The sequence below is a fragment of the Centrocercus urophasianus genome, unplaced genomic scaffold, assembly GCF_019232065.1.
Source record: "Centrocercus urophasianus isolate 14NV4802_14NV808 unplaced genomic scaffold, USGS_Curo_1.0 seq_19, whole genome shotgun sequence".
Taxonomy (NCBI): domain Eukaryota; kingdom Metazoa; phylum Chordata; class Aves; order Galliformes; family Phasianidae; genus Centrocercus; species Centrocercus urophasianus.
This window is the reverse complement of record NW_024884744.1, coordinates 18,959,130-18,985,213: the sequence shown is the minus strand read 5'-3', so window position 1 is coordinate 18,985,213 and position 26,084 is coordinate 18,959,130. Positions and strand designations below refer to the sequence as shown.

At 58.9% G+C, this 26,084-nt stretch overlaps 3 protein-coding genes across 6 annotated transcripts in view; 1 reads left to right on the top strand and 2 right to left on the bottom strand.

The window, feature by feature from the left end:
* Nucleotides 1-18,282, bottom strand: part of KIF1A (kinesin family member 1A) — a 34,631-nt gene extending 16,349 nt beyond the window's left edge. For all 4 annotated transcript variants that reach the window (XM_042820700.1, XM_042820702.1, XM_042820701.1 and 1 more), the window contains exons 1-25: nucleotides 18,069-18,282; nucleotides 12,949-13,091; nucleotides 10,276-10,352; nucleotides 10,005-10,184; nucleotides 9,577-9,642; nucleotides 9,288-9,466; nucleotides 8,915-9,026; nucleotides 8,677-8,754; nucleotides 8,340-8,405; nucleotides 7,983-8,000; nucleotides 7,632-7,707; nucleotides 7,472-7,550; nucleotides 7,144-7,286; nucleotides 5,369-5,502; nucleotides 4,677-4,756; nucleotides 4,459-4,534; nucleotides 2,819-2,898; nucleotides 2,514-2,620; nucleotides 2,270-2,353; nucleotides 2,001-2,181; nucleotides 1,852-1,924; nucleotides 1,547-1,640; nucleotides 928-1,076; nucleotides 461-639; nucleotides 225-362 (exon numbers count right to left, since the gene is read on the bottom strand). In XM_042820700.1, coding sequence (XP_042676634.1) covers nucleotides 225-362; nucleotides 461-639; nucleotides 928-1,076; nucleotides 1,547-1,640; nucleotides 1,852-1,924; nucleotides 2,001-2,181; nucleotides 2,270-2,353; nucleotides 2,514-2,620; nucleotides 2,819-2,898; nucleotides 4,459-4,534; nucleotides 4,677-4,756; nucleotides 5,369-5,502; nucleotides 7,144-7,286; nucleotides 7,472-7,550; nucleotides 7,632-7,707; nucleotides 7,983-8,000; nucleotides 8,340-8,405; nucleotides 8,677-8,754; nucleotides 8,915-9,026; nucleotides 9,288-9,466; nucleotides 9,577-9,642; nucleotides 10,005-10,184; nucleotides 10,276-10,352; nucleotides 12,949-13,054 — 2,555 coding nt within the window. In that variant the 5' untranslated portion in view covers nucleotides 13,055-13,091; nucleotides 18,069-18,282. The remainder of the gene's footprint in view (nucleotides 1-224; nucleotides 363-460; nucleotides 640-927; nucleotides 1,077-1,546; nucleotides 1,641-1,851; nucleotides 1,925-2,000; nucleotides 2,182-2,269; nucleotides 2,354-2,513; nucleotides 2,621-2,818; nucleotides 2,899-4,458; nucleotides 4,535-4,676; nucleotides 4,757-5,368; nucleotides 5,503-7,143; nucleotides 7,287-7,471; nucleotides 7,551-7,631; nucleotides 7,708-7,982; nucleotides 8,001-8,339; nucleotides 8,406-8,676; nucleotides 8,755-8,914; nucleotides 9,027-9,287; nucleotides 9,467-9,576; nucleotides 9,643-10,004; nucleotides 10,185-10,275; nucleotides 10,353-12,948; nucleotides 13,092-18,068) is intronic.
* AGXT (alanine--glyoxylate and serine--pyruvate aminotransferase) lies at nucleotides 17,759-20,893 on the top strand. The gene is made up of 11 exons (XM_042820704.1): nucleotides 17,759-18,028; nucleotides 18,101-18,293; nucleotides 18,473-18,537; nucleotides 18,605-18,705; nucleotides 18,778-18,848; nucleotides 18,984-19,068; nucleotides 19,251-19,346; nucleotides 19,657-19,726; nucleotides 19,858-19,953; nucleotides 20,075-20,203; nucleotides 20,517-20,893. Exons 1-11 carry the CDS (start codon nucleotides 17,792-17,794, stop codon nucleotides 20,622-20,624), a joined length of 1,251 nt encoding a protein of 416 aa, XP_042676638.1. The 5' UTR covers nucleotides 17,759-17,791; the 3' UTR covers nucleotides 20,625-20,893.
* A 230-nt stretch (nucleotides 20,894-21,123) lies between these two features.
* On the bottom strand, nucleotides 21,124-24,921 carry MAB21L4 (mab-21 like 4). Its single transcript, XM_042820899.1, has 6 exons — nucleotides 24,886-24,921; nucleotides 23,746-24,643; nucleotides 23,260-23,482; nucleotides 22,726-22,879; nucleotides 21,446-21,802; nucleotides 21,124-21,216 (listed from the first exon to the last, which is right to left on the bottom strand). Exons 1-6 carry the CDS (start codon nucleotides 24,919-24,921, stop codon nucleotides 21,124-21,126), a joined length of 1,761 nt encoding a protein of 586 aa, XP_042676833.1.
* Nucleotides 24,922-26,084: the final 1,163 nt, after the last annotated feature.

Genomic DNA, 26,084 nt, shown 5'->3' with positions numbered 1-26,084 from the left:
CGCCTACAGATGTGCACACACACACATAGGCGGTGGGCACGGCGGCACCGGCGCTCCACTGGCAGCTGACAGCCCCTGCCTGGTGGCACTGCTCCACAGGAGGCCGGAGGGGACCGGCTGTGGTGTGGGCCATGGCAGTGATAGGCCGCTCTGCCTGGCAGCAGCTCTGCCCTGGGGGGACGCCGTGCCTCCAGGCTGCACATCGAAGGAGCCAAAGCGCTCACCTGCCAACCAGCCTGAACCACGGGAAGCGGTCATAGAAGGGATCTCCGCCGGTCACCACGTTGTCGCAGTCCTCAATGACGCTCGAAGGCACTTCTGCTGCACGGTCGTACATTTCGCGCATCAAGTCCAGGCGCTGCCTGCAGATGTGGGCACACGAGGGGCAGTGGTGAGAAACCAGGCTGGGGCTAGCAGAGCCCTCTTGCCAAGCCTGCCCAGTGCAGACGTCCCTTCCTACCTGAGCTTCTCCAGGGTCCAGTAATGCGTTGCCCCGTTCTTCTGGTCCTGCACCTCCACAGCCACGATGGTGCGGGGAAATGGCCGCTTCTCCCGGTCCTTGGCGGCGTCGGGAGGCAGCAGGTCAGGAGGGAGAGGTGAATACAGCGTATCTGTCAGGAGGACGAACTGAAACTGCACCTGGAAGGAGGCAGAGAAGAATGGTGATCCAGCCACGAAGACCACAATGCCATCAGCCTGGGCTCTCGACATCACCACATCGCTGTGTGGGTACATGCACAGATGCATGACAGGGATGTGCTGGAGCCGCTTGCTTAGAGCTCTTTTCCCATAGCTCCCTGCCAGCACACAGGTCTGTGCTCCCTTGCTGTGGCAGCAAGCAGCAACATCACGTCCCCTAAAAACCCAAGCAATAAGCACCCAGCAACACCATGATGGTGAGACCCACCACTCGCAATCAGCACCCACCTTTTTCTTCAGCTCCACACTGATGGCGTTGGCTTCCTTGAGGAAGATGGCATTGCCCCAGAGCAGGTCACGGAGGGAGGTGAATTGGTACCACTTCCACTTCCTGAAGGCCCAGAGGGCGAGCTCGAACTCTCGCTCTGTCCACTGCACTGTGGGAAGGACACACAAGGATGCTCACCACACACACCCTGGTGCTGAGGCTGGGCGAAGGATGCAGAATGAGGTGTCTGGGTGCACTGCTTTTCTTCCCATGGAAGGCATCCAGGCCCCACTGCGACACCTTCTTTGCCATGAAGAAAAGGAGGAGTGGAAGGGCATGGAGAGCAGCAGTGGGCAAACTCATTGCAGAATTGCTCCCAGTGTCTTCATACTGGCTCCCCGAGGCTCTGCAGCCAGATGTCGCAATGGAGTTTTTTGGTTTTCACTCTAAAATCCTTCCTCCTACCAATTCTCTGGATGTTTTTTATTAATATCTCCTCTAATGGCTGAGAGGAGGGAGGTGAAGTTGAGGCTGCTCGGAGCACACCAGCTCCCCTCCCAGACCTATCTGCAGAAACATCAGCTCATCCTCTCCTTCCACCCAAACTTTTCCATCTCTCCTTTGTCACTCAGCACTCACCTTCATCTTCAGGTTCTTCTTCTTCCTCATTGGCTTCAGGGTAATATCTAGAGTCCATCTGCTTCTGCAGAGCCTCCAGTTTGCTCTCGTAGTCCTAAGGGAAGCAGGGAGAAGAACGATGCAATCCACAGGATACAATCTTCATCACCCTTCTCTCCCCACTCCACGTCCATATTGGTAAGCAGTCCCAGGAATAATGATGGGATGACGGATTTGTCACCGTTCCAAGATGCACAAAGCTGCCTCATGCAAACAGCTGCCAGGCATGGTGGTGCTGGGACAGCCTAAAAAGCCTGGCCACCTACCAGCCGCTGCTGCTCCAGAAGGTAATTTGCCTCCTCCCTCTCCCTCCGGTACTGGTCCTCCAGCTCCTGAAGCCTGGAAGGAGCAGGGAAGATGGAGATGACCAAGCTGGACTCCTGCCCTCACCCTCCTCACAGCCCCACGTGCCCACCTCTGCTCCATCTCCTGCTTCATGTCGATGCCCTGCTTCTCCAGCAGCTCTCTCTGGGCGAAGGCCCAGTCCACGGGCTCAGCAGGTGTCTCAGCACAGGGCGTCCGCTCCCGCTCCTGCCGGGCCTGCTCAGGGTGGTTGAAGCGAAACACGTGGCTCTTCCCCATGATGATCCGGTTTCCTGTGGCGGGGACAGAGAGCTTGAGTGAAGTGGCAGGGATGGCCGCAGTGCATGGAACTGTGGGCAGAAGCGTCCCCTGGGGACCCACCTGAGCGCAGGACGCTGGGCTCTGTCACCTTTTTGCCATTCACGTAGGTGTCAGCGCCTTCACAAGGCTCCAGGGTCACAATCACTGCGTGACAAGCGGCAGGTGGAGGGGCAGCCTGGGCCTCCAGGCATATCCCCACCATGAGCAATGGCTTGGCCAACCTCACATCAAGCCCCAAGCCAGGGCAGGACCCCAGAATGAACCCAGGCAGACGGAGGCACAGAGCCCCTCAGGACATCAGTACCTTCACCACCGGTCCTCGTGTCACTGCGGAAAAGGCAGTGCTCTTCCTTGATGAAGTGCCCACTGAGAACAATGTCCTGCCTCTTCTCTGCATCTTCCCGGCCAACCCTATTGGGGAAAAGGCAGCTCAATCCAGCTGCATCTGTCCTCAAATCAGCTCCAAAATATCCTACTTTGGGCTTCAAAAGTACTCTCTGGACTTGCACCATCTAGCAGGACTAACATCTCTCATGAGATTGCCACAGACAAACATGTTACCCATTGCGGCTGTACTGCTCATATAAGCTCAGCAGACCCAGCCCTCACCTGGTTATCCCGTCCTTGATGTAGTAGAGAAGGCACTCAGACATGAGCGGGTCTTCATTTAGGTTGACCAAATGGGGCGTCTGGGGGACACAAGAAGGAGTCATCAGGGTACAGTGAAACCCTAGCTCACCCCCAGCTCCTCAACCTTCAGCCTCCATGACCATCCAGTCCTGTGGCCACCCTGACCCAACCTAGTACCAACAAAACCAGGGCTGGACTCCATTGTGAGCCTCCACCAAGCCTCCTCATTTTGCTCTTCCAAGGGTTGAGTTCTTGGTGGCTTTTCCCTGGCTGCTGGGAATATTTGGAATGCAAAAAGGCCCAGCACAAGGAGTCCTCAAATGGAGGTGGCCACGTCTGCACTCTCTGTCCTTCCTCCTATCAGCTCCCTCCCATGATTTCCTTCCCACAAGCCATGACCACTGTGCACTTGATGAGAGGGAATTTCTGCTTGTCTCATCCCACTGCAGGCTACTGCAATTGCACCTTCAGTCAGCGGGACAAGCTCTGAGTTTCTCAGAAAGAGGAGGATAAATATCCTATCAGCCTGTGGGCACTCCGCATGCAGAGGTGTCCCCAGCTGGATAAACCAGGATGGGTGCAAGAGACTCACAGCAAACAGGGCAGGAGAGCTGGAGGTGAAGGGAAACACAGGCTGTTCTCCATGGTGGCTGGCAGGAATAACATACCCTCCAGATCCTCTGAGGCTCTTTTGGTTTGCAATTTTGCTCCAGATTTGCAAGATTTGGACAAATTGTCACCCCAGTGATGGTGTACAGCAGGGCAACAAGCTCTGGCTGTGCTTTGCTCACAATCAGAATGTTTTGCACGCTTTTGGAGCTAGCATTCCTCACCAGCAGCTGGAGAAATCAGAGAGCTGAAGAAAAGGTTGGCACCAAGAACACCACGGCAAGGCCACATGAGGACCAACCTGCTTTGGGGAATACACCCCCATGCTTCCCACACACACATCAGGGGGCCTAATGGGCAGCGGCTGAGGCAGGTGAAAAACAAAGATGGTGGTGTGAAAACTGTCACAAGAGCCACATCAGGGTCCCAAAGTGCTCATCACCACCTGTCCCAGCAGGGGCTGGGGGCAGAGCCTGCTCTCTTCACCCCGTGGGTCCCATGAGGTATTTGGGTGGCGGTGAGGAGCTGCAGCACTGCACTGGCAGGGCTCACTGCCAGATGATCTGCTTGGGATAGGGCCAGCGTTTTGCTCAGAAAATGCTTCCTGGGATGCTGTTTAATGCTATTTAATACTGCTGCGCCTCCGTTTCCAAGCAAGGAAGGCTGACAGCAATATCAAATGCCCCAGGTGTTAGCAGCCAACACCAAGAGCCTGACACCACAACTGTCACCGGGGCTCCACGGTGTCTCTTGAATGGGCGCTGTTTCTTCCATGTGCTCTGTGGCAGGGAATGGCTCTTCTATTTATCTGTGCACTTCTATTGCAGCAACATGTGGCATATAGACAGAGCAGGGCTGGCACCGAAATGTGCACTGCAGGTTCCACAGCTAACAGTTAACATCTCTGAGAGCCCCCTGGAAATATCTGGGGCTGGCTGGCACAGATAGGCTTGGAGGGAACTGCATAGGTACCACCTGCCCGCTTAGCAGGGAGAATTAGAGGATCCTACCTTTTTTGGAGAGAAAACACCCAGGGTACCTCCGTCCTCTCTCATGGCCACCCCCATCTCGGCCAGCAAGGCTTCCCTGCAGGAAGCAGAGCCTGTCAATACAGCCCTGGCAGCCACCCTGCACTGCTCCCTGCGTGCCCCCTGGGGATGCCTCGTGCTCACCAGGCAAGCTGGAGCCCATGGGAGTCACCAAACTGCCCCCATCCCAATCCACCCACCTCTCCATCCGGATCGCCTCTGTTCTGCGCAGCTTCTCCTCCCACGTTTCATTCAGCTCAGCAATGATCTTCTCTGTTTCCTGGTAGGGTGAAGGAGGCTCAGCGTTTTGGACATTTGGTTGGGCTCAGCCATGGAGCTGCCCCACTTTCAGCCTGGTTTTGATGGGCTCTGCATTCGCTCACTGCATCTCACAGAGCAACAACAGTTCCAGCCCAGCCCCACCACAGCAATCCCACTCCTCACCCAGGGCACCTGGCAGCTCCGGGTCCACAGAATCACAATGACAGAGACATTTCAGTTGGAAAAGGCATTCATGGTCACCAAGTCCAACCACCAACCCAACCCACCATGTCTCATCACTAGACCACAGCACTTGGAGCTACCCCACATGGCTTCTCAACAACTCCAGGGGTGGGGACTCAGCCCAACACCTAACCACCCTTCTGTGAAGATATTCCTCCTGACACCCAGTCTGAACCTTCCTTGGCACAATCTGAGGCTGTTTCCTCATGGCCTGTCACTTGTCACCTGGGCAAAGAGACCGACACGTTCTCCTTTCAAGTGGCTGTAGAGCGACGAGGCTAGGATTCAGCATCCTCCAGATTGCACAGCCCCACTTCCCTCAGCTGCTGCTCTTAACTCTCGTTCTCTACACCCAGCAAACAGTGGGTACAACAAGCCAGCCTCCTACCTTGAGCCTTTCAATAGCTTCTTCGCTGCCTGGAGCAAACATGATGCGCTCATGGAGGCTGGCAACAGAGGCTGCGCGGCTGGAGAGAGCCGACAGGGAGGAAGAGGGGCTGATGCCAGCAATTGCGTTGGTCACTGTGGAGAGATTGTCATGGCGTTGGATCAGCTCTGTCCCAATAGTGCCATTATTGTTCTCAAAGTCGGACACATCTACGGGTGGGGAAGGAGAGGGATGGGCCAGGGGAAGACACATGGACAGGAAGAAGGAAGAGAGAGAGAAAGAAGACAGAGACGAGAAAAGCTGTTGGAAAAAAAAAAAAAAGAGTGGCAAGAAGAAAGGCAGAAATTGAAATAAAAAGGCAGAGCATTGGCAGAGCAGACCAGCAGCAGTGCACTGGGGCCACTGTCAGAAGCAGCTCAGGACCAGTCTGGGAGCCCTTCCTGGGCTGCTGGGGATGCTTTTTGATGACATGGTGCCTAAACCACCTTGCCCAAGCACATGTAGAATCCTGCCCCACAGCCCCAGATGAGCTGGGCTGGGAGCGAGGGGAATTTGGGGAAAGCAAGGAGAGCCAGGAGCCCCCACCCTACAAAGGGGACAAGGAGGTAGGGACCTGTGTTCAGACTTCACTGCAGCCCAGCACCTCAAGCATCAGCAACCACCAGCTGCTGGTCTCATCTCCCAGCAGGATGCTTGCAGCTGCTGCTGCTGTGCAATCCATGTGCACATGAGTCAACATCCCCTCTCCGGGGATGCTGGCCACTCCAATCCTCCCTGCTTCTAGAAGCCAGCCAGCTTCTATGGAGAGAACCGTTCCGTCTGCCCAGGCACTACCAGGAGAGATGGTGTCACCCTCTGGCTGCTTGGGGACAGAAGCCCCATTACTTGGTGAAGTCTCCACCTTGAATTCACCCTGTTCCTCTGCTGTCCCCAGGATGATCCTCAGCAGAACCAGTCTCCGAGGTGTCCCAAGGCCACCCACATCACACCATGCCTGCCTGGCACCGGTTTGCCCTGGGAGCAGAGCCCATGCCTTCAGAAGCAGTGCCAGAAGCAGCAATCAGCCCAGCAGCAGCAGCAGCAGCAGCAAGGAGAAGCATAGTTACAGCATGGGGAAAAGAGTCCTTGCGGTGACTGTAACACCAGGTCCCACCAGATGAATTTGCAGGACCTCACACTGCACTAAGTGTGCCCTGCACGAGGGAAGGGCACGATGGCAGTGCAGGGATACCCTTGTGCCAACCATTCCTGCGGGAGAGCACTGGGCTCTGCCCAGTTTGCCCTTTGCCAGCGCCCTGGGAGCAGCTGTGGGAGCTCTTCCCCATGCTGCACAAATGCTCCTTGGCACAGCCTACCCAAAGCAGAGAAGCAACACAGAGTACCAGTGACAGGCAATACACACATTTGGATCCTCCCGCAGCAGGGTGGGCTAAGAGAGAGAGACAGCGGGGGGAAGAAGACAAAGAAAACAGAACAAGAGTGGGTTCATCTAGGTAGGATTGACAACAGCCTGAAAGCACGGGGAGGAGAGGCCTTGGGGCCCCCAGCATCATCCCAGGCAGTGGGACACAGACTGTGGGGTGAGGAGGGCTCTGGAATGGCATATGCGGGGCTGGTCACAGATGTCCCAGCAGGGTGGTGACAAGGAGGGGACGTGCCATTCCTCACAGTGAGGTGGGCAATGAGATGGTCTGAGTGTGGAGCAGGACACGGGGCAGCTCTGGGAGCATCCCCACAAGATCCCAGAGCCTGGCTGTGCGCGGCGCGGTACCTACTGTCAATGATGTCCCCGAGCCCCTGGGCATAGAGAAGGTCACGCAGGCGGGCCACCTCGTCCTTCAGCTCCCGGATCAGCTTGTTGTTGGGGTCCTCGTTGATGACAGCATTGCAGCGGATCTGCTTGGCACGGTCGGCATATCTGGGGAGAGACAGGGCCCTGAGAAGGGTGGCTCGGCCAGAGGACCCGTGGCAGGGCACTGTCCCTCTTGTAGGGGCCTGCAGGCAGCCCTCACCTCCTCCCTGCTGAAGGGAAGGGACGCAGAGCACGAGGGAAACCTGGTCTTTGGAGATCTACCCGACCCCGGACCTCCTGCCAAAGCCTACCTTAATGTGCTGAGCGTCTCATCGTAGTTGATGTCAGCAGGGCTGAGCGCAGCAACCATGGCCGTCCTGGAGTTGCCTCCTGTTCAGACATAACATTTCAGTAAGCTGTGGTCCCCCCCAAGCCATACCCCCCAGACCCCTCGCAGCCTTGCAGCCTCACCCAGGTTCTCCCTTAGCAGCCAGGTCAGCACTGAGTCCCGGTATGGGATGAAATCTGTCTTCTTTTTCTTCTTGTTCTGGGGAGAGGGAGCAGAAGGTCAGGCTGTCAGACTGCCTGCTCTCCTTTTTGCTGAAATGTTCAGATCCCGCCTTCAAAATGCACTGCAAGGACTAGGAGGTGTCTAACAAGAGTCATGCATTGGCCAAGATGCTGAGGGATCGGCCTAACCCACAAGAGAAGCGTAAATTGGATCCATAGTGTCTCACCCCTACAGGGCTCAACTCATACCACCACACAACCCACTTCCACTCCTCAAGAGACAAACCCACCCAGCCCCATCAGAGCACGCACCTTATTTGGCCCCGAATCCTGCAAAGAAAGCAGAAAAATTGTTTAGCTCTGTTGCAAATAGAAAGGAGCGGGGGAGGGAGGTGACAGTAAGCTGCTCCCCATCTCTTCACCCAGCATGGGATCCCAAGAACATGCCAGTATTATCAGATGAGCTGGCTCCAGCCACGGGGGCTGGGCAGTGCAGGATAGGTTGGGACATATCTGCCCATCCCTGAGAGCTGGGAGTCTAGGTTCTGCATCTGCTTTGGAGATGGGAGCTTGGGTGCTTCATATCTGAGAGCTTGGGTGCCCAACCTCCCTTAGAGATGGGAATTTGGGTGCTCCATGGGGCTGTTTACCCACGCTCAGGCTACCTACCATTTCAGCCAGAGCAGAGATGACTTTTCCCAGTGTGGTCAAGGACTTGTTGATGTTTGCTCCTTCCTGATGGAGAGAAAAGCCCAAATCATTAGACCCTGTTTCAGAGCAGCGCTAAAGCCCAGCAGCCAAGGAGGATGGGGAAGCCCTGGTGCAGGGTGCGCAAACAGCAGCTGGTCTTACTGGGCAACCAGCAACTCTCAAGTGGAGCCTGTGGATCCTGCTTGACCTGGCACTGGGCAACTCAAAAAGTGTCAGTGTCCAGTGCAGTGTGTGGGAAAAGGACAAGGAACACCTGGGGATGAGGGGCCTGGCACCATCACCATTCCACACTCACCTTCAGCCTTGTGCCCTTCGCGCCGGTTGAGTCAGCCCGCTCACTGCCAGCCAGGTCCACCAGGCTGATTTTGCTGACCTGCAGGCAGAGACAGAGCTGACAGCTGTAGCAGGCTCGGCACATGTCCAACACACCGGTACCCAACACCCAGCACCTTCCCAGTTGCTCTCCGTGGCCAGCAGTGGCACAAAAAGCCCTCGCTGTGTCCTCTCGGGTTTCCCAGGGGCTCTGCTCTCACCTTCTCAGTGGTGATGTCCGTCTCGGCATCGTGCCGCTTCTGGGTGAAGATGATATTGAAGACAGCGTGCGAGCGACTGCTGGTCTCATTCATGTTGGTGGCAGCCACCGTGCTGTGGGGAGAGGACAGAAGGCATGACACTCCGCAGGGGATGCCAGAGCGGTGATACTGGGGACAATTATGGGGCAGTGCAGTCAAGGCAGATCATATCTTGCCTCCTTTCTAAAGAAGCAGAGAGGAACCAACCTCTCACCCTGCCCCCAGCACCAGGGAAAGCTTTTCAGCCAACTTCAGCCCATGCACAAATATATTGATGTCCCTAGAGGTGCCTGCAAGCTCTTCAAGTCCCAGTGCTCTCCTTCACCCCACTCACCGGGCCTTGTTCCCCGAGTCCATCAGGTCCTGGATGTCGTTGTAGGAGGTCACGGCCAGCTTGGAAAGGTCCTCCACATAGGGACCCATGAGGGGGTGCTCTCTCACCCGCAGGTTCCCCTTGTTCTTGGGGTTCAGGAGGTCTCTCACCCGCTCGCAGTAGATCTCCATGTAGCTCACCTGGGGACAGCATGCACAGGGCTCTGAGTTTCACTTGGAATTAATGATGTTGGTACACGGCCAACTCGCAGGGCCTGCAGCGTCCCACTCCCAGGAGGAGATGTGCCTACCTCCACGGAGTAGGACATGTTGTCATTGGTTGTGTCATTGATGCGGGAGAAGAGGTCCTCACACAGCTGCAGAGACAAGAGTTGGGATGCTCAGCCCCAGGCAGAGGGATGCTCTGCAGTCCCCATGACCCACAGATCATCTCCCCGGCTTGTCCCTCCCTCTGACTTCTTCCTTGGGCATCCTGCTCAGGTGTGAGGCAGTTTTTCAGGTTGGGTATTAGGAAGGATTTCTTCTCAGAAAGAGCAGTGAGGCACTGCACAGCTGCACAGGGAGGTGGGCAGTCACCATGCCTGGAGGCGGTCAGAGCTGTGGAGATGTGGCACTGAGGGACGTGGGCAGTGGGCACGGTAAGGTGGGCTGGGATTGGACTTGGGACTCTGAGGGGTCTTTTCCAACCTGAATGATTCTACGATTCACCAGGCAGTACCTGTGGGATGATGCCTTGCTGGTCCTTCTCCTGCTTCCCCATCATGGTGTAGGATTTGCCAGCACCAGTCTGCCCATAGGCAAAGATGCAGACGTTGTAGCCTTCGAAGGCATGCTGCAACATCTCCTCGCCGATGTCACGGTACACCTGCTTCTGAGATGCATAATTGATGTCTGCAGGCTGCGGAGAGGAGGAAGGAGAGAAGGAATCAGAGAAAGAGGTCATCCTGCTGCATCCCACTTCAGCTGGGTTCGGGCCCCCTGCTGCTTACCGTGGTGTGGGACCAGTAGGAATAGTCAAAGCTGAAGCTTTTGGGTGTCTCTTTGGGCTGCTTCGGGTTCAGGATAGCTGGGGGCAGACAGAGAGAGATGTGATGAAACCAGGTGGCAGCACCACATCCCACAGCCGAGTGGGCTGCAATGGGCTCACTTCTATATCTCCATTGGGATGGAAACTGGGGACAGGCAGGAGGGCAAAGCCTTATGCGGGTGAGCGGCTCCCTCTATTGGGCTCCCTCCTGCCCCATTACACCGTGGGGACAGCTCAGGGTCACAGCCCCGACCCCCTACAGCCACCCTCCGGGACTTGGAGCAGTGCTCCCAGCCCCCTCCTGCTCGCTGCTTTATTTTGGTACCTTATCCTCCCTGCAGCAGCAGGGTGATTAATGCCCTGTGTTAAACCGCCAGCAGAAACAAGAGCCTGCTTTTTCCCATCCCCTGGTGAAAAGGATGTTGCCATGGAAATTAGAGACTGCATCACTTCTCTTTCTCACTTGCTCGACGCTTTTTTTTTTCTTTTTTTTTTTTTTTTCCTCCCCCACCCCGTGGAGTGTTTATGATGCTTTTTATTTTCTTCTGAAATAACCGACACTCATAGAGATGCGTCAGAAGAAACCCAAACCAGGAGGGCAGTCACGGGACGCAGCGCTCAGCAATCGCCGCTGACATTGAGATGCCCTTGCAACATGCGCAGGGCTGTGTGGGGAGGGGGGGAAACAGCCCCCAGCGTGGGGCACCCAGCCCCCACGAAGAGCTCTGCCAGCATGCAGCGGTGGCAGTGGGACCACAGTGCTCCCTGTCACTGCTGTGGGGCTGGGAGCTTACTGAGCAGCTGGGAGAGGGCTGCACAAACCATGGTGGGTTCTGCAACCCCAATCCCAGTGGGTTCCGCAACTCAAATTTCATTGGGTTCTTCAGCCCAAATTCCAATGGATCTCCCCCAGGGTGGGATGCCCCATCGCCATCCCATTGCCCATCCGCCTGCCCCACGCAGGTGCCTGCAGCTCTGCCCACATGGCACAATCACCCCAAGTGCTCCAAGTTTGGAATGGGGCGAGAAAGCACCCAGTGCAAACATGAGGACACCACAACCACTGCTGTGCTTAATACAACCCAGGTCCTAAATTAATGATGAAGTCTTCTCATGAACAGCGGGGTCGCTAGGGAACGGGCTTTGCCATACTGAATTGGCAGCGTGTCCTTGACCTGTCACCACAAAGGTGACAAAGGAGGGGTCAGGACCAAGACCCGCAGCAAGAAGGAGCTGGCACGGAAAGGATGCTGCATGTCGCAGTGCTGTCAGTGCCGGGTGCAGGGCTGGGAGCAGCGGGGATGGCACCAAGCAGCTCTGTGTGTCCCAGCTGCAGATACCCAGCTGGCGGGGGGGGCACGGCCCCAGCATGGCCAGTGGCTGGGAAATGGGGAAATGCACTGTGGTTCTGTGGGTCTCCCATCCTGTCCCATCCCCAAAGCTGAGATGCTCTCCATGCCCCTTTTTTCACCCTGGTTATTTGCCACCGAGGGGATGGATGTGCTGGACATTCTCAGAGGTCTTTTCCAACCTCTATGAGTCTATGATGGGGAGAAACAGGTACGGGCAAGAGGGAGGAGGAGAGCATCTGGAGATGTCGCTTATCTTTGCCACATATAAGTACTGAAATGGACAAAGCCGAATGAAATTAATCCCTGTATTTTGAAGCCCCATGTTTTGCCATGACAACAGAGATGTCAGGCCTCAGGCTGGGATAAAGCTCCAGAGAGCAGACATCAGTGTGGGGAAGCACCTGGAAAAGCACCGTGGACGGCAGTGCCTGCAGGGCTCCTCCAGCCCCAGCCCGTGGCCATTCGGTGCCACGCTGCCCTCAGGAATGGCAATGGGCTGTGGGAAGGAGGCCGGGGTCCCCGCGGCAATGCTGCAGTGGAACAAAGCAGCAGTGTTGGCAGGCAGGGTTGGTCACCGTGAGCCAAGAAGTATGAGGGAGGGGGGCTGGAAATTGGGGAACAAGGGCTGCGGGAAGGACTGGCTCCTTCGCTCCCATCCCCCTGCCCTGCACCCAGCAGGGCGCGATGAATTCTGCTGAATGAGTTATGCAGAGCGCAGAGCCGCGCCGCTACACCGCTCTGCAGCTGACCCTGGGGAGGGGGAGAGGCTGCGAGAGGACCTTCCGCCCCACCAACCGCATTCAGCTTTGGCCTCGCTGCCGGGCAGGGGCTGCCCCAGGCCGTCACGCTCCAATGGCGAGAGGGGCTCAGCACGACTCCGGGAGCAGCGCGGCCCCACACAGCCCCCCCCCAGTGGGATCAGCCCATGCTTTGTTCATTCATCGCCTGACGCCGCGGGCGAGGAAAAGCTCGCCGTCAGCAAAGGGCCGGCGGGAGCTGCGCTGCCCACACCGGGACCTGCCAGACGTCCCCACACGTCACGCTGCAGCGTCCTTTGCTGGCGGTGTGTGCCATGGGGGTGGCTGGCACCGGCTCTGCCAGTGACGCAGGGAGCTGGGAGTTATTTTAGGTGCTGTCCCATCTGCATGCTTCCAGAGCCAAAGAGGAGGGATGTAGGGCACCGTTTCCCCACCATCGCATGGTGTCAACCCCTGCTCTGCTCCCTGCAAGCCGTGCAAACCCCGCTCCCGCAGTGCACGGGGGGCTCACGATGCCGTACTCACTGGTGGTGCTTCCTGACATCTGGATGATGCATTTGGACTCCCGGCTCATCTCGCGGGAGTTGAAGGGCCGCACGCGCACCGCCACTTTGACGGATGCTCCCGCCATGGCGCCGGCTGGGATGGGTGCTGCTAACGGAGCTGTCCTGTGGGGCGAGAAGGAGGAGTTAGGGGAGCTCCCACCTCTAGGCCCTGCCGGAGGAACGATCCGTCACTGAGACGAGATGAGCCAAGAGCATCACCCAGCCACCTGCAGCATCAATTGGAAGGAAGGGGACACGGCGCCTGCAGCTGGGGGCAGGACAGCTGTCTCACCTCGAGGTGCTGATCCCATGGAGTGAGCACCCCTTTGCCCTTCATGTGCTCATCCACGCAGCTTCCAGCCCCCAGCCCAGAAGGGAGGAAAACCCTTTGACTCGAGGGCAGACAGTGGGAGGAGGGCATTGCACAAAAACATTGCGGTTTCTCAGTGCCCCACGGATGGCTGCTGCCCTGCCCTGTGCACTCAATAGCTATTTTCCGCTCCATCTCACTAAGCCAGCAATCAATGTTCTCAGCAGCAAAGGGCAACCCTGCCAGCAGGGCCCCAGTGGCTCCCAGGCACGTAGCAGGGGCCTTGGGATGCTCGCCCCAGGGAGGTGCAAATGGAAGAGCGCCAGTCCCACTTCGCTTCCTCGGATGTCAGAAGCCAGAGCGGTGTGTTGGGCCCTGAACACAGGATGGGCTTTCACATGGAAAAAGAACAGCTCAGTTTGTGGAAAACGAAGAAAGGGCAGAAGAAAACCCACAGGACGGTCCCGAGAGAAGGGCACCGCTTTAAAACCCTTTGGGTGTTAGTCCAAGGGGATGCAAAATCCACGATACTCTGCCCAAGGGTGGGTATGTGCGTGGTGCAGTGAGAAATCCACAGCCAGAAGGCACGACAAGTGTGGTGCTGCCTTTGGGGAATGCTTTGCCCGTGTTAAAGGTGCACTGCATCCCTGCAGGAGGAGTGCATGGGTGCTTGGGCTTACCAAAACCCCACTCACTGCATCCCACTGGATGCCAAGCCCCAGCACCTGCTCTCAGCTCTATTTCCAGTGCATTGCCAACAGCACCCTGGGCCCAGTGAGCATGATGCACACACGCCTCTGCATCCCCCATCCTGCTGCTTCCTTGGATCGAGGGATATAAAAAATAAATGTGACCAAAGGGAAAGAACAAGCTACCGCAGAGCCACGCCAAGGCGCCGGGCTCCATTTTCTGTCTCGGAGCAACTCCGTCCATTTCATTTCCTTGCTGCCATCCCCTCCCGGCCCAATCCCTGTGCCTGGGGCCACTGCCTGCCTAATCCGCTGCCTTCGAGAGAAATCCGATAACGCAAGGCCGGCGCCGCTGGGAGCGGTCCAGCGGGTGGGAAGCAGGGAGGGAGGCTCTCACGTGGCTGTCGTGTCCCCAACGCATCCCCTCCCCGCAGAGCTCCATCGCAGGAGCGGCCCGATGGCCACAGAGCAACAATTAATGGGATCAGCCAAGATTAATTGAGCGGGGATTAGATGAAGGGATTAGATAAACCCAAGGCGGCGCTGCCACACCCCGTGCTGCCATCCTGCCAAGGTGACAGCAGGATGCCCTGCCACCATCCTTTCTCATCCCATCAGGATGCTGCAGGATCACCATGCCGCCTTCAGCAGAAACCCATCCCCTGGAGGATGCTGCGGTTCGGGTGACATCAACCACCAAGCGTTGGGTGTTCTGCTGCCCCACATCCCCACGGGTTCCCTCCTGCTGGGGTCACACCCTATGGGGCTGAGGACCGCTTCCCACTACCTCAATGACATGACACATCCGGGGCCTGGCCACCCGCCCCTCCCAAGTCAGTGTAAAAGCCTTGTGCCCCTGCCAGCCTCCCGGCCCCTGGGATCACTTTTCCTTTCAGATGGATGGTAGCCGTGGCATCTATCTGACCTCCACCTGTCCCAGGCCGGCCAAAAACCCTGCGGAAGGGCTATTGTCCCCAGTCACATTCATTGGGACACCCATCTCGCGTCCCCAACCCAGCCTTGCACAAGGGCCGTGACGGTGCAGTTTTCAGCATGCAGCGCAGGCGGGCTGGGATCGCCCATCCCTGAGCTCCGAGGGGGCACTCAGGGCTGGCGGCTGCATGCCATGCTCTGTGCCACCCGCCCTGCCCCTCTCGGGTGTCGGGGCACCGCAGCTCCGCAACGCGGATCGAATCCAACGTGCAGGTGGTGATGCGAAGGCTGCGGGCCCGCGGGGAGCTGCGGCCACCGCTGTGCCACCTCAGCCAAGATGGAGGGCAGCGCGGGGCCGGGGGAGGAGGACAAAGGGGCGGCCGAGCTCCGTGCCAGCCGCCCCCTCCCACCGTCCGAAGCCGCCAGCGCTGTCCGCGGGGTCGCGGCGGCCGCCCCAAGGTCAGCGGTGCCACGCGCGGATCTCCGCCGCCTCCCGGGGCCGCCGCCGTTTCGCCCCGAAGCGTAACGATGACGGCGCAGGAGCCCCTCAGCCCCGCACCTGCCGCCCCCGGGGCATCGCCCGCCCCCCCCGCCGGATGCTTCTGGAAGCCGCGGCGGCTCTGTGCCCGCCGTGCCCTCTGTCCCCCCCTCCCCGTGCCCGCACGGTGGCGGACAGCAGCCCGCAGCCCCCCGCTGCTCCTCTGCGCCCCGACGGGGCGGCGGCCGCAGCCCGTCCCGAAGGGGTCCCGCGCGGTGCCGGTGCCGCCGCCCCTACCTGTGCCCGTGGGCGGCGGGGCGCTGCGCTCAGCCGCTCAGCACCGGCATGGGGCCGGCGCCGGTGGGGATGCCGCTACCGGTACCGCTGCCGATGCCGATGCCGGTGCGGGCGGTGTCGGCCCCGCCCCTGCGGTCCCGCCCTGCCCCGCCTCACCCCCGCGCTCCCATTGGCCGCCGCCGCCCGGGGCGGTGACGTCACCGCATCCCACCCCAACACCACCCCCGGCCCCGCGCTGCGGATCCGCCGCAAGGGCGCGGGGAGAGGCGGGACCCGCATCACCACGGCAACCGGCACCTCGGCAACGGGCGCCTGGCAACCGTCGCTCGGCAACCGGCGCCACGGCAACCGCCCCCCCCCTCCGTGCGCGGAGCCTCCGCCCTGTCGGCTGCCTGACCCGGGGGGGCTGCGGGCCCCCGCCCGGTCCCGTGTGCAGCCGCGCCGGAGGGCTCCCCGGGGACCGGCAGGAGAGGCCGTGTGCCGGGCGGTGATGCCGGGACTCGGTGCCGTGCGCACCCCTTGTCCCAGCCCCGTGAGTGCCACAGAATCATAAGATCATAGAATAATTAAGGTTGGAACCACCAATAATATCACTCAGCCCAACCACCAACCGGCACCTGTGACGGCTGACCACGTCCCTCAGCGTGACATCCAGCCTCTTCTCGGACACCTCCAGGGACGGTGACCCCACCTCCCTGTGCAGCTGTGCCAGTGCCTCACTGCTCTTTCTGAGAAGAAATGTTTCCTAATACCCAACCTGGTACAACTCGAGGCCATCACCTCTCATCCCATTTCTGTTACCCACAGCAGAGGCCAGCCCCTCCCCTCACTACAGCTTCCTCTCAGGGAGCGGCAGAGAGCAATGAGGTCCCCCCTGAGCCAACAGCCCCAGGTGTTTTTCCTCCCCGCAGCTTTCCACCCACTTTGCCCCAAGCCTGTGGCATTGCCCTGCATCGTTGTGGCCAAAGTGCAGGATCTGGCATTTGGTCTTGTTGACCTTCCTCCCACTGGCCTCAGCCCAGTGATCCAAACTGTCCAGGTCCCTCTGCAGGGCTTTCCTACCCCCAGGCAGATGGACGCTGCCCCCAATTTGGTGTCCTCTGCAAGCCTACTGAGGGTGCACTCCATCCCCTCGTCCAGATCACCAATAAAGATATTGAACAGCACGGCTCCTAGGACCAACGCCACCCATGACCAGCTGCCTGGTCATGACCACCTGGAATGCCACTCATGACCAGCTGCCAGCTGGATCTCAGTCCATCCACCACCACTCCCTGGGCCCAGCTCTCCAGTTCTTTACCCCACAGCACATGTACCTGTCCCAGTCACTGCTGTTGCTTCTCCAGGAGAATGCTGTGGGAGAGAGCCAAAGGCTTTGCTGAAGTCTACGTAGATTACATCCACAGCCTTTCCCTCATCCACCAGCTGGGTCAGCCGCTCATAGGAGATCAGGTTGTTTAGACAGGACCTGCCTGTCATGAAGCCATGCTGGCTGGGCCTGATCCCCCAGTTGTCCTGCATACGCCGTCTGATCTCACTCAATGATCTGCTCCTCAACCTTCCCTGGCGCTGAGTTCAGGCAGACACATCTGTGACACATCCCCAGATCCTCCTTAAGACCCTTCTTGTAGGTGTGTGTCACATTAGCAGTTTCCAGTCATCTGAGACCTCCCCAGCTGACCAGGACCACTGATAAGATGATGGAAAGCAGCTTGGCAGCTGCTTGGCACCAGCTTTCTCAGCAACCCCAGGTGGGTCCCAACAGCCCCACAGACTTGGTACAGCCCAGGTGAGGCAGCAGGTTGCTGTTTCCTTCTGAATGTGGGGTTTTGTTCTGCTCCCCACACCCAGGGGGCTGAATACCTTGAGTTTTACTGGCCTGACTATTAAAGACAGACATAAAGAAGGCATTGAGAACCTCAGCCTTATCCTCAGTGACAACATTCCTCGCTACGGCCCCGATAGGGCTGACGGAGCCCTGTGTGAGGCACTGCATCCCATGACCACCCCAAGAGGACACTGCTGAGCACACTGTGCTGCTGGTGGCACATTAACTGGATGGGAGGCGGCGGGGGCAGAGTCCAGCGGTCAGTGTCCGCGGAGCCGTGGGCAGGGGATGCACCGTGCCGCAATGCTGCCAATATCCACAGCTGCTCTCCTGCGGGCTCGCGGTGCAGCTGGCTGTGCCATGGCTGCTTCTGCACCTCGTGTTTCCCCGCCTCGGGAGCTGCTGCGGCCGCTGGCCGTGCCTCACCGGCTGCTGCTGGGGCCGGGGCCCAGCAATGTGTCCCCCCGAGTGCGGGCAGCCGGTGGCCAGCAGATCCTGGGCCACATGCACCCCGAGGTGCTGCAGGTGAGTGGCTCTGCCAGTCTGCCCACACCTCCTGCATTACCGGGCTGACAGCGGTGCTGGTCCTCGTCTCAGGTGATGGATGAGATCAAGGCGGGCATCCAGTATGCCTTCCAGACACAGAACCGACTCACGTTGGCCATCAGCGGCAGCGGGCACTGCGCCATGGAGGCTGCCCTCACCAACCTGCTGGAGAGCAGTGACACTGTGCTGGTGGGCGTCAACGGCATCTGGGGACAGCGCGCAGCTGACATCGCCAGGAGGCTGGGTATGATTGCTTATGGGCGAGGTGACAGCGTGAGCCCTGCAGCAGGGGGCCCGCTGCTCCCACCCAGGTGATGGGAAACAGCAGAGAGCTCGGGTTTTGTGGGGTGGCAACCTCAGGGTGGTTTATGGCAGACCCTCGATAATGCGTGCCCAAAACTCCCCATCCCTCTGCACACCCAGGAGCCAAGGTCCACGAGCTGCTGAAGCCTCTGGGCGAGTACTTCACCCTGCAGGACATTCAGGAGGTGTGTGCCACCCGTGGGGTGCCGGGACTGAGCCCCCTATGGGCACTCACCTCGCTGTTCCCACTAGGGCCTGGCACAGCACAAACCCTCAGTGATCTTCATCACCCATGGCGAGTCCTCCACGGGGGTCCTGCAGCCGCTGGAGGGTCTGGGCGAGCTGTGCCACCGGTCAGTGTGCCTGGGGACCCCACCAGGGCTGGGCTGCAGGGAACTGTGGTTTTGAGTTCTGTCTCCCTCCAGGCACAGCTGCCTGCTGCTTGTGGATGCAGTGGCATCACTCGGGGGAGCGCCCATCCTCATGGACCAGCAGGGTGAGAGCCGCAGTGCTAGTGTGGCACAGGGGTCCCTGTGTGCCCCCACACCAGCATGTGTGCTGTGTGCCCTGTGTTTCCCACTGGCAATGGGACACAGAGTCCTGCTCAGATCCCTTGGTCCCTCTCATGCAGGGATTGATGTACTGTATACGGGGTCCCAGAAAGTCCTCAGTGCCCCCCCTGGCAGCTCTCCCATCTCATTCAGTGAGCGAGCAAGGTAAGGGCAGCCCCATCCCAGCAGAGCTGGGGGCACAGGTAGCTTCATGACCTCCTCCTTGGCCACATCCCCTGGCTGCAATGCCAACCCAGTGCTTGCTTTGGGCTCCATGCTCCAGGGACAGCAGTGGGTAGAGGGCTTTCCCTTCCACGTGGCAGCACTCAAGCCCTGTGTTCTGCCAGGGAGAAGATGCTGAGGAGGAAGACGAGGCCCCCATCCTTCTACCTGGACATGGGCTATCTGGCAAAGTACTGGGGCTGCAACGGCGAGCCACGCATGTGAGGGCAGGCTGTACCCAGACAGGAGGCTGTGGCTGTCCCACCACATAACTAACCCTAACCCTAAATCTATCCTCCCTTGTCCCCAAAGCCCCCCACCTTATCCAATTGCTTTGCTCCATTTGCATTTCTTCTCCTTACTCCCAAAACAGCCCCTTTGTCCCAGATTTGCATCTCTGCCCAGGTCCCCTCCCCAGGAATTGTGGAGCTCTGCCATTGCTCCCCACCTCTCCCCACCTCACAGAACCATGTGCCTGCCCGAGGGGCTCACAGGGGCTGAACCTGCCCTGGGGCCCTCTGAATTTTGCAGGTACCACCACACGGTGCCCATCAGCAGCATCTTCTGCCTGCGGGAGGCCTTGGCCATGCTGGCAGAGCAGGTGAGCTGGGCACAGGGACAGCTGAGCTGGGTCATGCCTGTGTTACATCAGGGTTTGAGGAGCAGAGGGTGCCCAGCTGTTGGTGGTGGCATGGGACATTCAGGGAGGGGACATCTATTCTGTGCTGCCAGGGCCTGGAGAACTCGTGGGAGCAGCACCGGGCTGTCTGCACCCGCCTGTGCCAGGGGCTGCAGGATCTGGGGCTGGAGCTCTTCGTGAAGGAGGAAGTAAGAGCAGGATCTGGGCACAGCCCTGCACAGCTCAGAGCTTCCCTGGTGCTGCAGAGGGACCCCAATCTGGGGAAGCGGATAGGAGATGCGGCTCCAACCCTGTGCCTTTCCTCCCCAGGCGGCGCGGCTGCCCACTGTCACCACCATCAGGGTGCCTGAAGGCTACAACTGGAAGGAGATCACAGACTTCCTGATGGATAAACACAGCATTGAGATCGCTGGGGGCCTAGGCTCCACTGCAGGCAAGGTGAGCATTGTGCTCCCCTTCCCTAAGCCAACACAGGGCTGTGGCCATCAGCAGTGCAGCACGAAATTGATACAGGGCTGTGCATCCTGCTGCCTGTGCAGCAACACTCCTTGCCACGTAGAATTGCACATAATTGAGTAGCTGCACACATAATTAATTAGTAGGGTAACGTATCTTTATCACGACAGAGAGGAAATGAGGGTTAAATAGGAACAGACTGGGACTCTCACACGTGTGCCCATACAGCTTGTTGTGTGCCCCACATGAGGCCGGAAGGTGGGTGCTGCAGGGGAAACCTGCCCTTCTCCTCCAGGTGCTGCGGATCGGCTTCATGGGCTACAATGCAACCCAGGACAACGTGGACCGCCTGCTGCGGGCCCTGCGAGACGCCCTGCAGCACTGCCAGCATAGCAAGCTGTGAGCAAATGCCCACAGGGAGCAGCACATCGGCAGGACACGGCACAGAGGTGGTCAACAGCCTTCCTGCTTTTCCCAGTGCCCTGCTCCCCATCCCGCCTGGCCCCGGGGTTCAGCAGCCCAATGTGTTCGGCAGGGGGGAGGGAGGCAGGATCCAGCTGCAGCCCTCCTCCCCTCCCATCTTTTCCATCACTGTCACCACAACCCATCTGCTGCTGCAGACGTGTGCTGCTCCCCGGTGCCACCATTCCTGAATAAAGCCACGTAGCTCCATGCTGCTCCCCTGCCCTGCAGCTTGCCTGGACTCGCCGAGATCCAAGAGGAAAGGTGCAGCTGCGGGAAGCTCTGCGAAGTCCCAGCACGGGGAGAGAGGCAGAGCTGGGCTAGTTCCTGCCAATCTTTGGAGCAGAAAGGTTTCTTTGCTTCCCAACAAAGCCTGGGGTTCCCCACAGCCTGGGTTCCTCTCGCCCCATGGTGAGCACAGGAGTGGCAGTGAGTCCCACTCAGCCCTGCAGTGGGATGTCTCTGCGGAGCTTGGTGAGGAGCTGGGACATGGCTGAGCAGCGCGTGGCATCCTGGATGCGGTACACCTGCAGCTAAGCAGAGACATGGGTGGTGAGGGAGCGGACCCCCTGCAGCACTGCCATCATCACACAACTGCTTCAGGCTACAGAAGGGCAGGCAGCACGTAATAGCTTAGGGCAGGAGGTTTTGGGATGAACCCTGTGCTGCCCAGCCAATTTCAGGTGTTGCTGAAGCTCTGCCCCGTGCCTGTGAGAACAGCTGAGTGCAGAGCCAGGGGTCTCAGCATTCCCTCCCAGTTACCTGGCTGAGCAGGATGTCAAAATAGGCCGTGTCCCAGTATGCCCCATCCTTGGCAGGGAGCTGCAGGAGGGCTCGGAGGGCTGGGTCTGCCTGCACGCCATCGGCACGCGTCGGGAGGCCAAAGTGGAAGCGGAGGAAGCGTGCAGGGTCCCATGCAAAGGCCTCCACCTTGGGGTAGAGCGAGGCCAGGTGGTGTGGATCCCCCTGGAAAAGGTTCTGCTCCGGGTGCAGGAAGTGGGGCAGGCGCTGTGTGGCCAGGCAGCGCAGGAGGACCACCAGCAGCCTGTAGACAGAGCCCTCCAGGTCCTGCCAATCCTCAGGAGAGGGAAACAGCTCCGTGCTCCACAGCAGCACCATCTACAAAGGGGGAAAATGAAGTGCAGGATATTCCTGGGGGAAGCCCATGCACCTTCACATCCCCAAGGCCATTCCGCAGCCAGGCCCGGTGCTCAGCCCAGCATCACACCTGCCTGTCCTCGTGTTCACATCTGGAGCTTTTCCTTTGCTCCCTTAAGAGATGGCAGCTAGGGAGCAGCTCTGAAAGGATGCACACAGGCTCCCCACAGGTGTGAAATATTAACATGCTCCAGCTGCCTCAGCTCTGTGCTGGGGAGGGGCCCGTCCGTGACTTCCAGAAGCACATCACAACAGGAGGCAGGTACAGCCCAGCACCGACCTCTATGTGCCCAGCCAGGCATGCAGGAAAGAGCTGCCCCTCGTGCTGGGGCCCCAGAGCTGATCACATCCATGTGACAGCAGCGATGTGCTGGGGCAGCTGCCTTTGCTCTCTCATCAGTGAGAGAGGAGTTTTGAGGCTCCAGCCAAGCAGAAAACCTGAGCAAAAGCCTGCACTCAGCCTGCATTTCTCCAGAAGCCCACAGGAGGTGCTTTGTGAAGGATAAACATGCACCGGGCTTTTTTTTTTTTTTTCCCTTAAACGTCAAAGAACACGACATGAAATAAAACCTGTTGGATTCGGGTTGCTTTGGGCTGGGGCCGTGTTCTCCACCTCCGCCCTGGCAGAGCGGGCTGCAATTGCGACAGCGGAGCCGTCCCCGGCACAACCCCTTCCCAACCAGCGTCACCATTTGGCAGGGGCCCAAAGTTCCAAAAACAGGTTGGGTGGAGAGACAGGGCCTCGTCAGATCCAAAAATGGGCACCTCCCGATGCACCGGGGTGCAGGACAACCCATGGCACGGCTGGCATAGCCCATCCCACTCCACACATGGCTTCGGTCCCTCTGGGTTTTTGGGACGTTCCTCCCTCTGGCAGGACCTACCTTCAGGTGGTTGAAGGTGAGACCATCCCTCCCGTCCTCCTCCCTCCAGTCTTGGCTGCGGAGCTGCTCCAGCAGGCGCATGCTGTCTAGCCGGGGTCCTTGCAGTGTGTCCACGGCCCAGAGAAGCTTCAGGATGGGGAGGTGGGTAGAGAGCCTGGGGAGGAAGCAGTGAGCTGCTGGGGAGGCTAAAGAGGGTGCAGCAGCTCACTCCAGGCGTGCAGCATCCTGGTCTCAACTCTGCTGAGCAGGGGATGTGCAGGGTGCGGGCAGCTCCTGCCCTCCCAGCAGGGACATAGGTGGGGTGCAGCAGGGCTGTGCTCCTCAACACACCAGCCCCACCTGTGTTAGACAACCGGTGTGAGCCTGAAATTAGCCTGGGCTGGTCCAGCTGGATGCTCGGCCCCTCCTTGTGGCTGGGTGCAGGGTACATGCCACCTTGGCCCTTCTCAGCTCTGCTGTCAGTCACCCAAATTGTATGCAAAGCTCTAGAACAACTCTACCATTGTGGCACTGCTGCGTGCCAGGGCTGCTCACCTCCAGCAGTGTTTGGAGGCTGGGACAAAGTGAGCATCGCTGGTGGCCTTTTGGATGGTGCCCTCGGGGAAGCCGCGGTCGTGCTGCCTCCCATCCAGCCCTGGGGTCTCCTGCAGCCTCCTGACCACCGGGACCACATCAAAGCGGATGGTTCTCCAGCCACCACGCACCAACAGGGACAGCTCCATGGCATCTTCCTTCAGATTTTCAGCACTGAGGTCACCTGGTGACAAGCGAGGAGGAGGTGAGGAGGTCACCACAGCTGGTCCTGCAGGCTGAGAGGGTGTGCACCACAGCATTCATGGGCCCTCCCACCCCGCTCCATTCAGCCCTTCCCAGTTCTGCGGTTTGGCCGCGGTTCCCTAGCAAATGCCATCTCCAAACCACACTGGGGTCGTTTTTGGCACGGAGGAGCAGCTGTGTGGGCACAGTGTGTTAGAAGCTGAGGGAGGCGGGGATAGTGCAGATGGAGAGAGCAGTACGCACCTGGCTTCAGGAGGGAGCAGCGCTGGCACTGCACAATGGCTGACACAAGGAGCTCTTTCAGGCGCTGCAGGACTTTGCCCGGTGCCAGGCACCGTACCTGCTCCATCCCACCCGTGGTGCCCATGCTGGTCCAGTCCCCCACTCCAGTCACTGCAGGGGGCACCTCGAGGCTGCAGGCACCCAGGTGCCCGTGTCCCATGCTCCCGGTGTCCGTGGGCTGGCACGGCCGCACCTGCAGGGCATCCCCATCGATGCGCAGCGGCACCTCCACCACGACGGCATCCTCGGAGGCGCACAGCACAAACTCGAAGGCTTCCAGGTTCCTGGAGTAGTCCACCAGGAAGCGGGGCTCTTCGGCGTGGACGTGCTCCAGCAAGGTCAGCAGGATGTCCTCGGCTTGCTGGAAATGCTGCACCCGCTGCCCCTGGCGGGACGCGACCACCTCCAGGCAGCTGCGCCAGCGGCACCCACCCGCTGCCATGGCTGGGGCTGCACAGCTGTGAGCACAGAGCTCCGTGGGAGGGAGGGCGGGGAGGGAGCGAGTGCTGGGCGGGGGGAACCCCGGCTGAGGAGTGGCACCTGGGCGAGAGCCGGGGCGAGCCAAGGGCAGGGCAGCGGCTGGAGATGGAGCTGCGCTGTCATTGCCTCTGCCGCCCTGCAGTGCGCTTGGCCTCGTGCGTCTTGATATGACCATCGCTTGTACTCGGCTCTGGTGAGACTGCACCTCAGCCCTGACGTTGCTGCCCATAGAAGTGTGGCTGTCCCATCCCTGCAGGTGCTCAGGGCCGGGCTGGATGGGGCCCTGGGAGTCTGACCTGGTGGGGGGCATCCAGCCCACAGCATGGAGTTGGAACTTGGTGGGCTGTAAGGTCCCTTCCAACCCAACCGTTCTATGATTCTATAAAGTGAGCACAGATCCTCCACATTCCCAAAGTGTCTCAGGATCCTTTAGGAGAGGCTTTCCTAGGCAGGGGTATGCAGCGGAGAGTGCTGATAGGGTCCATGAACTCATGGGCTGCTACAGAATATGGCTGCAGCTAGGGCTGCCCAGAGGTGAGATGGAGATGTGCAGAAGGAGCAGGACTGCTTGTGCTGCAGCACCTACTGCAATCCACCTGGAAAGCCCTTGGGAGCACTCACAGATGGTGAGCGGTTGGCTGTTGTTCCAGCCTGCATTGCATGCCTGGGAGCAGCAGGGATGCAGGGGGTCAGCACTCAAGAGAGCGATTCAAAGGGGAATGCACACAGGAAGGATACCCCCAACACTAAACAGAGTGAGGAACTCCGGCCAGAACAAGTCTGCAAATTTTTGACATCAAAGGTTGTTTGGGAATCAAATGCAACTGCATCAAAAAATGCCTCCCCTGAATCCCTGTCATGACCTTCCCTGCATACAGCCTCCTGCCAAACTCCCCAAATGTCAGACACGGGGACTTTGGGCAGTCACCAGCCCTCTGCACTTGCAGGCTGGATCCAGCCCAACCCTCCACGCTGTGGGAGGTGATACCATGAGCACATGGCTCTAACAATGTGTCCAAACTTCATCCCACCCTGGCTGTGCAGAAAGCAGAGCCCAAGGCTTTGGCACTTCTGGGCACGGAGGATTTTGCTGCAGCCCCTTGCTTTCTGTTGCTTGCCTTCATGCTTGCTGCTCCAAAATGAAGACTTGGGTCAAGCACCAGCCCAGCCCATTTCCTCCACACAGGACATGGTTGAGGGCCCACATCTGAGGAAGACCTCAAGCACTTGACCCAAGAGCAAAGAAGCAGCAGACAGATGGAAATCCTTCCAGGGCCGCTCTAGACCTGCAGGTGGGAAGCACAGCCTCCTGCTGCTAACAGAGGGATGGGTGCACAGGGCAGAGCAAGCAGTAGGCTCCAGCTTAGCACAGAAACACTTGAGTTGAGCCATCAGGAAAAATTTCCTAACCATAAGGTCAGTTAGAGCATGGAATAATCTCCTCGGGGAAGTGCTGGAATGGCCATTGGAGCGGTGCGTGCTTGGTCTAGACGAGTCACCCGGGACACTCGCAGGGAACGGCTCAGCGCTGGCAGAGGGGCTGGGCTGGATGAGGTAATAGGTCGTTTTCCATCTCTGCATTTTATGGTTCTACGAATTTTCACTCCATTAGAAACAGGAGAAAGAAAAAAAAAAAGAAAGAAAGAAGAAGAAAAAAAAAAAGTCGGGGAGGGCAAGCAAGAGAGAGGAAAAAACCCAGCAGCGTGGGGATAGATGGCAAGGCACTTCCCGGCTGCAGCACCCTGCAGCAGCTCAGCAGCTCCCCAGCCGCCCCTACACCGCTCTGTGCTCCCAGTGTGGGGACGTGGAGTGTGGCTGTT

Coding starts and splice junctions, on each gene's coding strand:
- AGXT (XM_042820704.1), top strand. CDS start 17,792: ATGCACCGTGCCGCAATGCTGCCAATATCCACAGCTGCTCTCCTGCGG. Junction 18,294..18,472: donor TGACATCGCCAGGAGGCTGG/GTATGATTGCTT, acceptor CTGCACACCCAG/GAGCCAAGGTCCACGAGCTG. Junction 19,069..19,250: donor TCATTCAGTGAGCGAGCAAG/GTAAGGGCAGCC, acceptor GTGTTCTGCCAG/GGAGAAGATGCTGAGGAGGA.
- MAB21L4 (XM_042820899.1), bottom strand. CDS start 24,921: ATGCAGGCTGGAACAACAGCCAACCGCTCACCATCT. Junction 22,880..23,259: donor GCCTCCAAACACTGCTGGAG/GTGAGCAGCCCT, acceptor CTTCCTCCCCAG/GCTCTCTACCCACCTCCCCA. Junction 21,217..21,445: donor TTGACATCCTGCTCAGCCAG/GTAACTGGGAGG, acceptor GTCTCTGCTTAG/CTGCAGGTGTACCGCATCCA.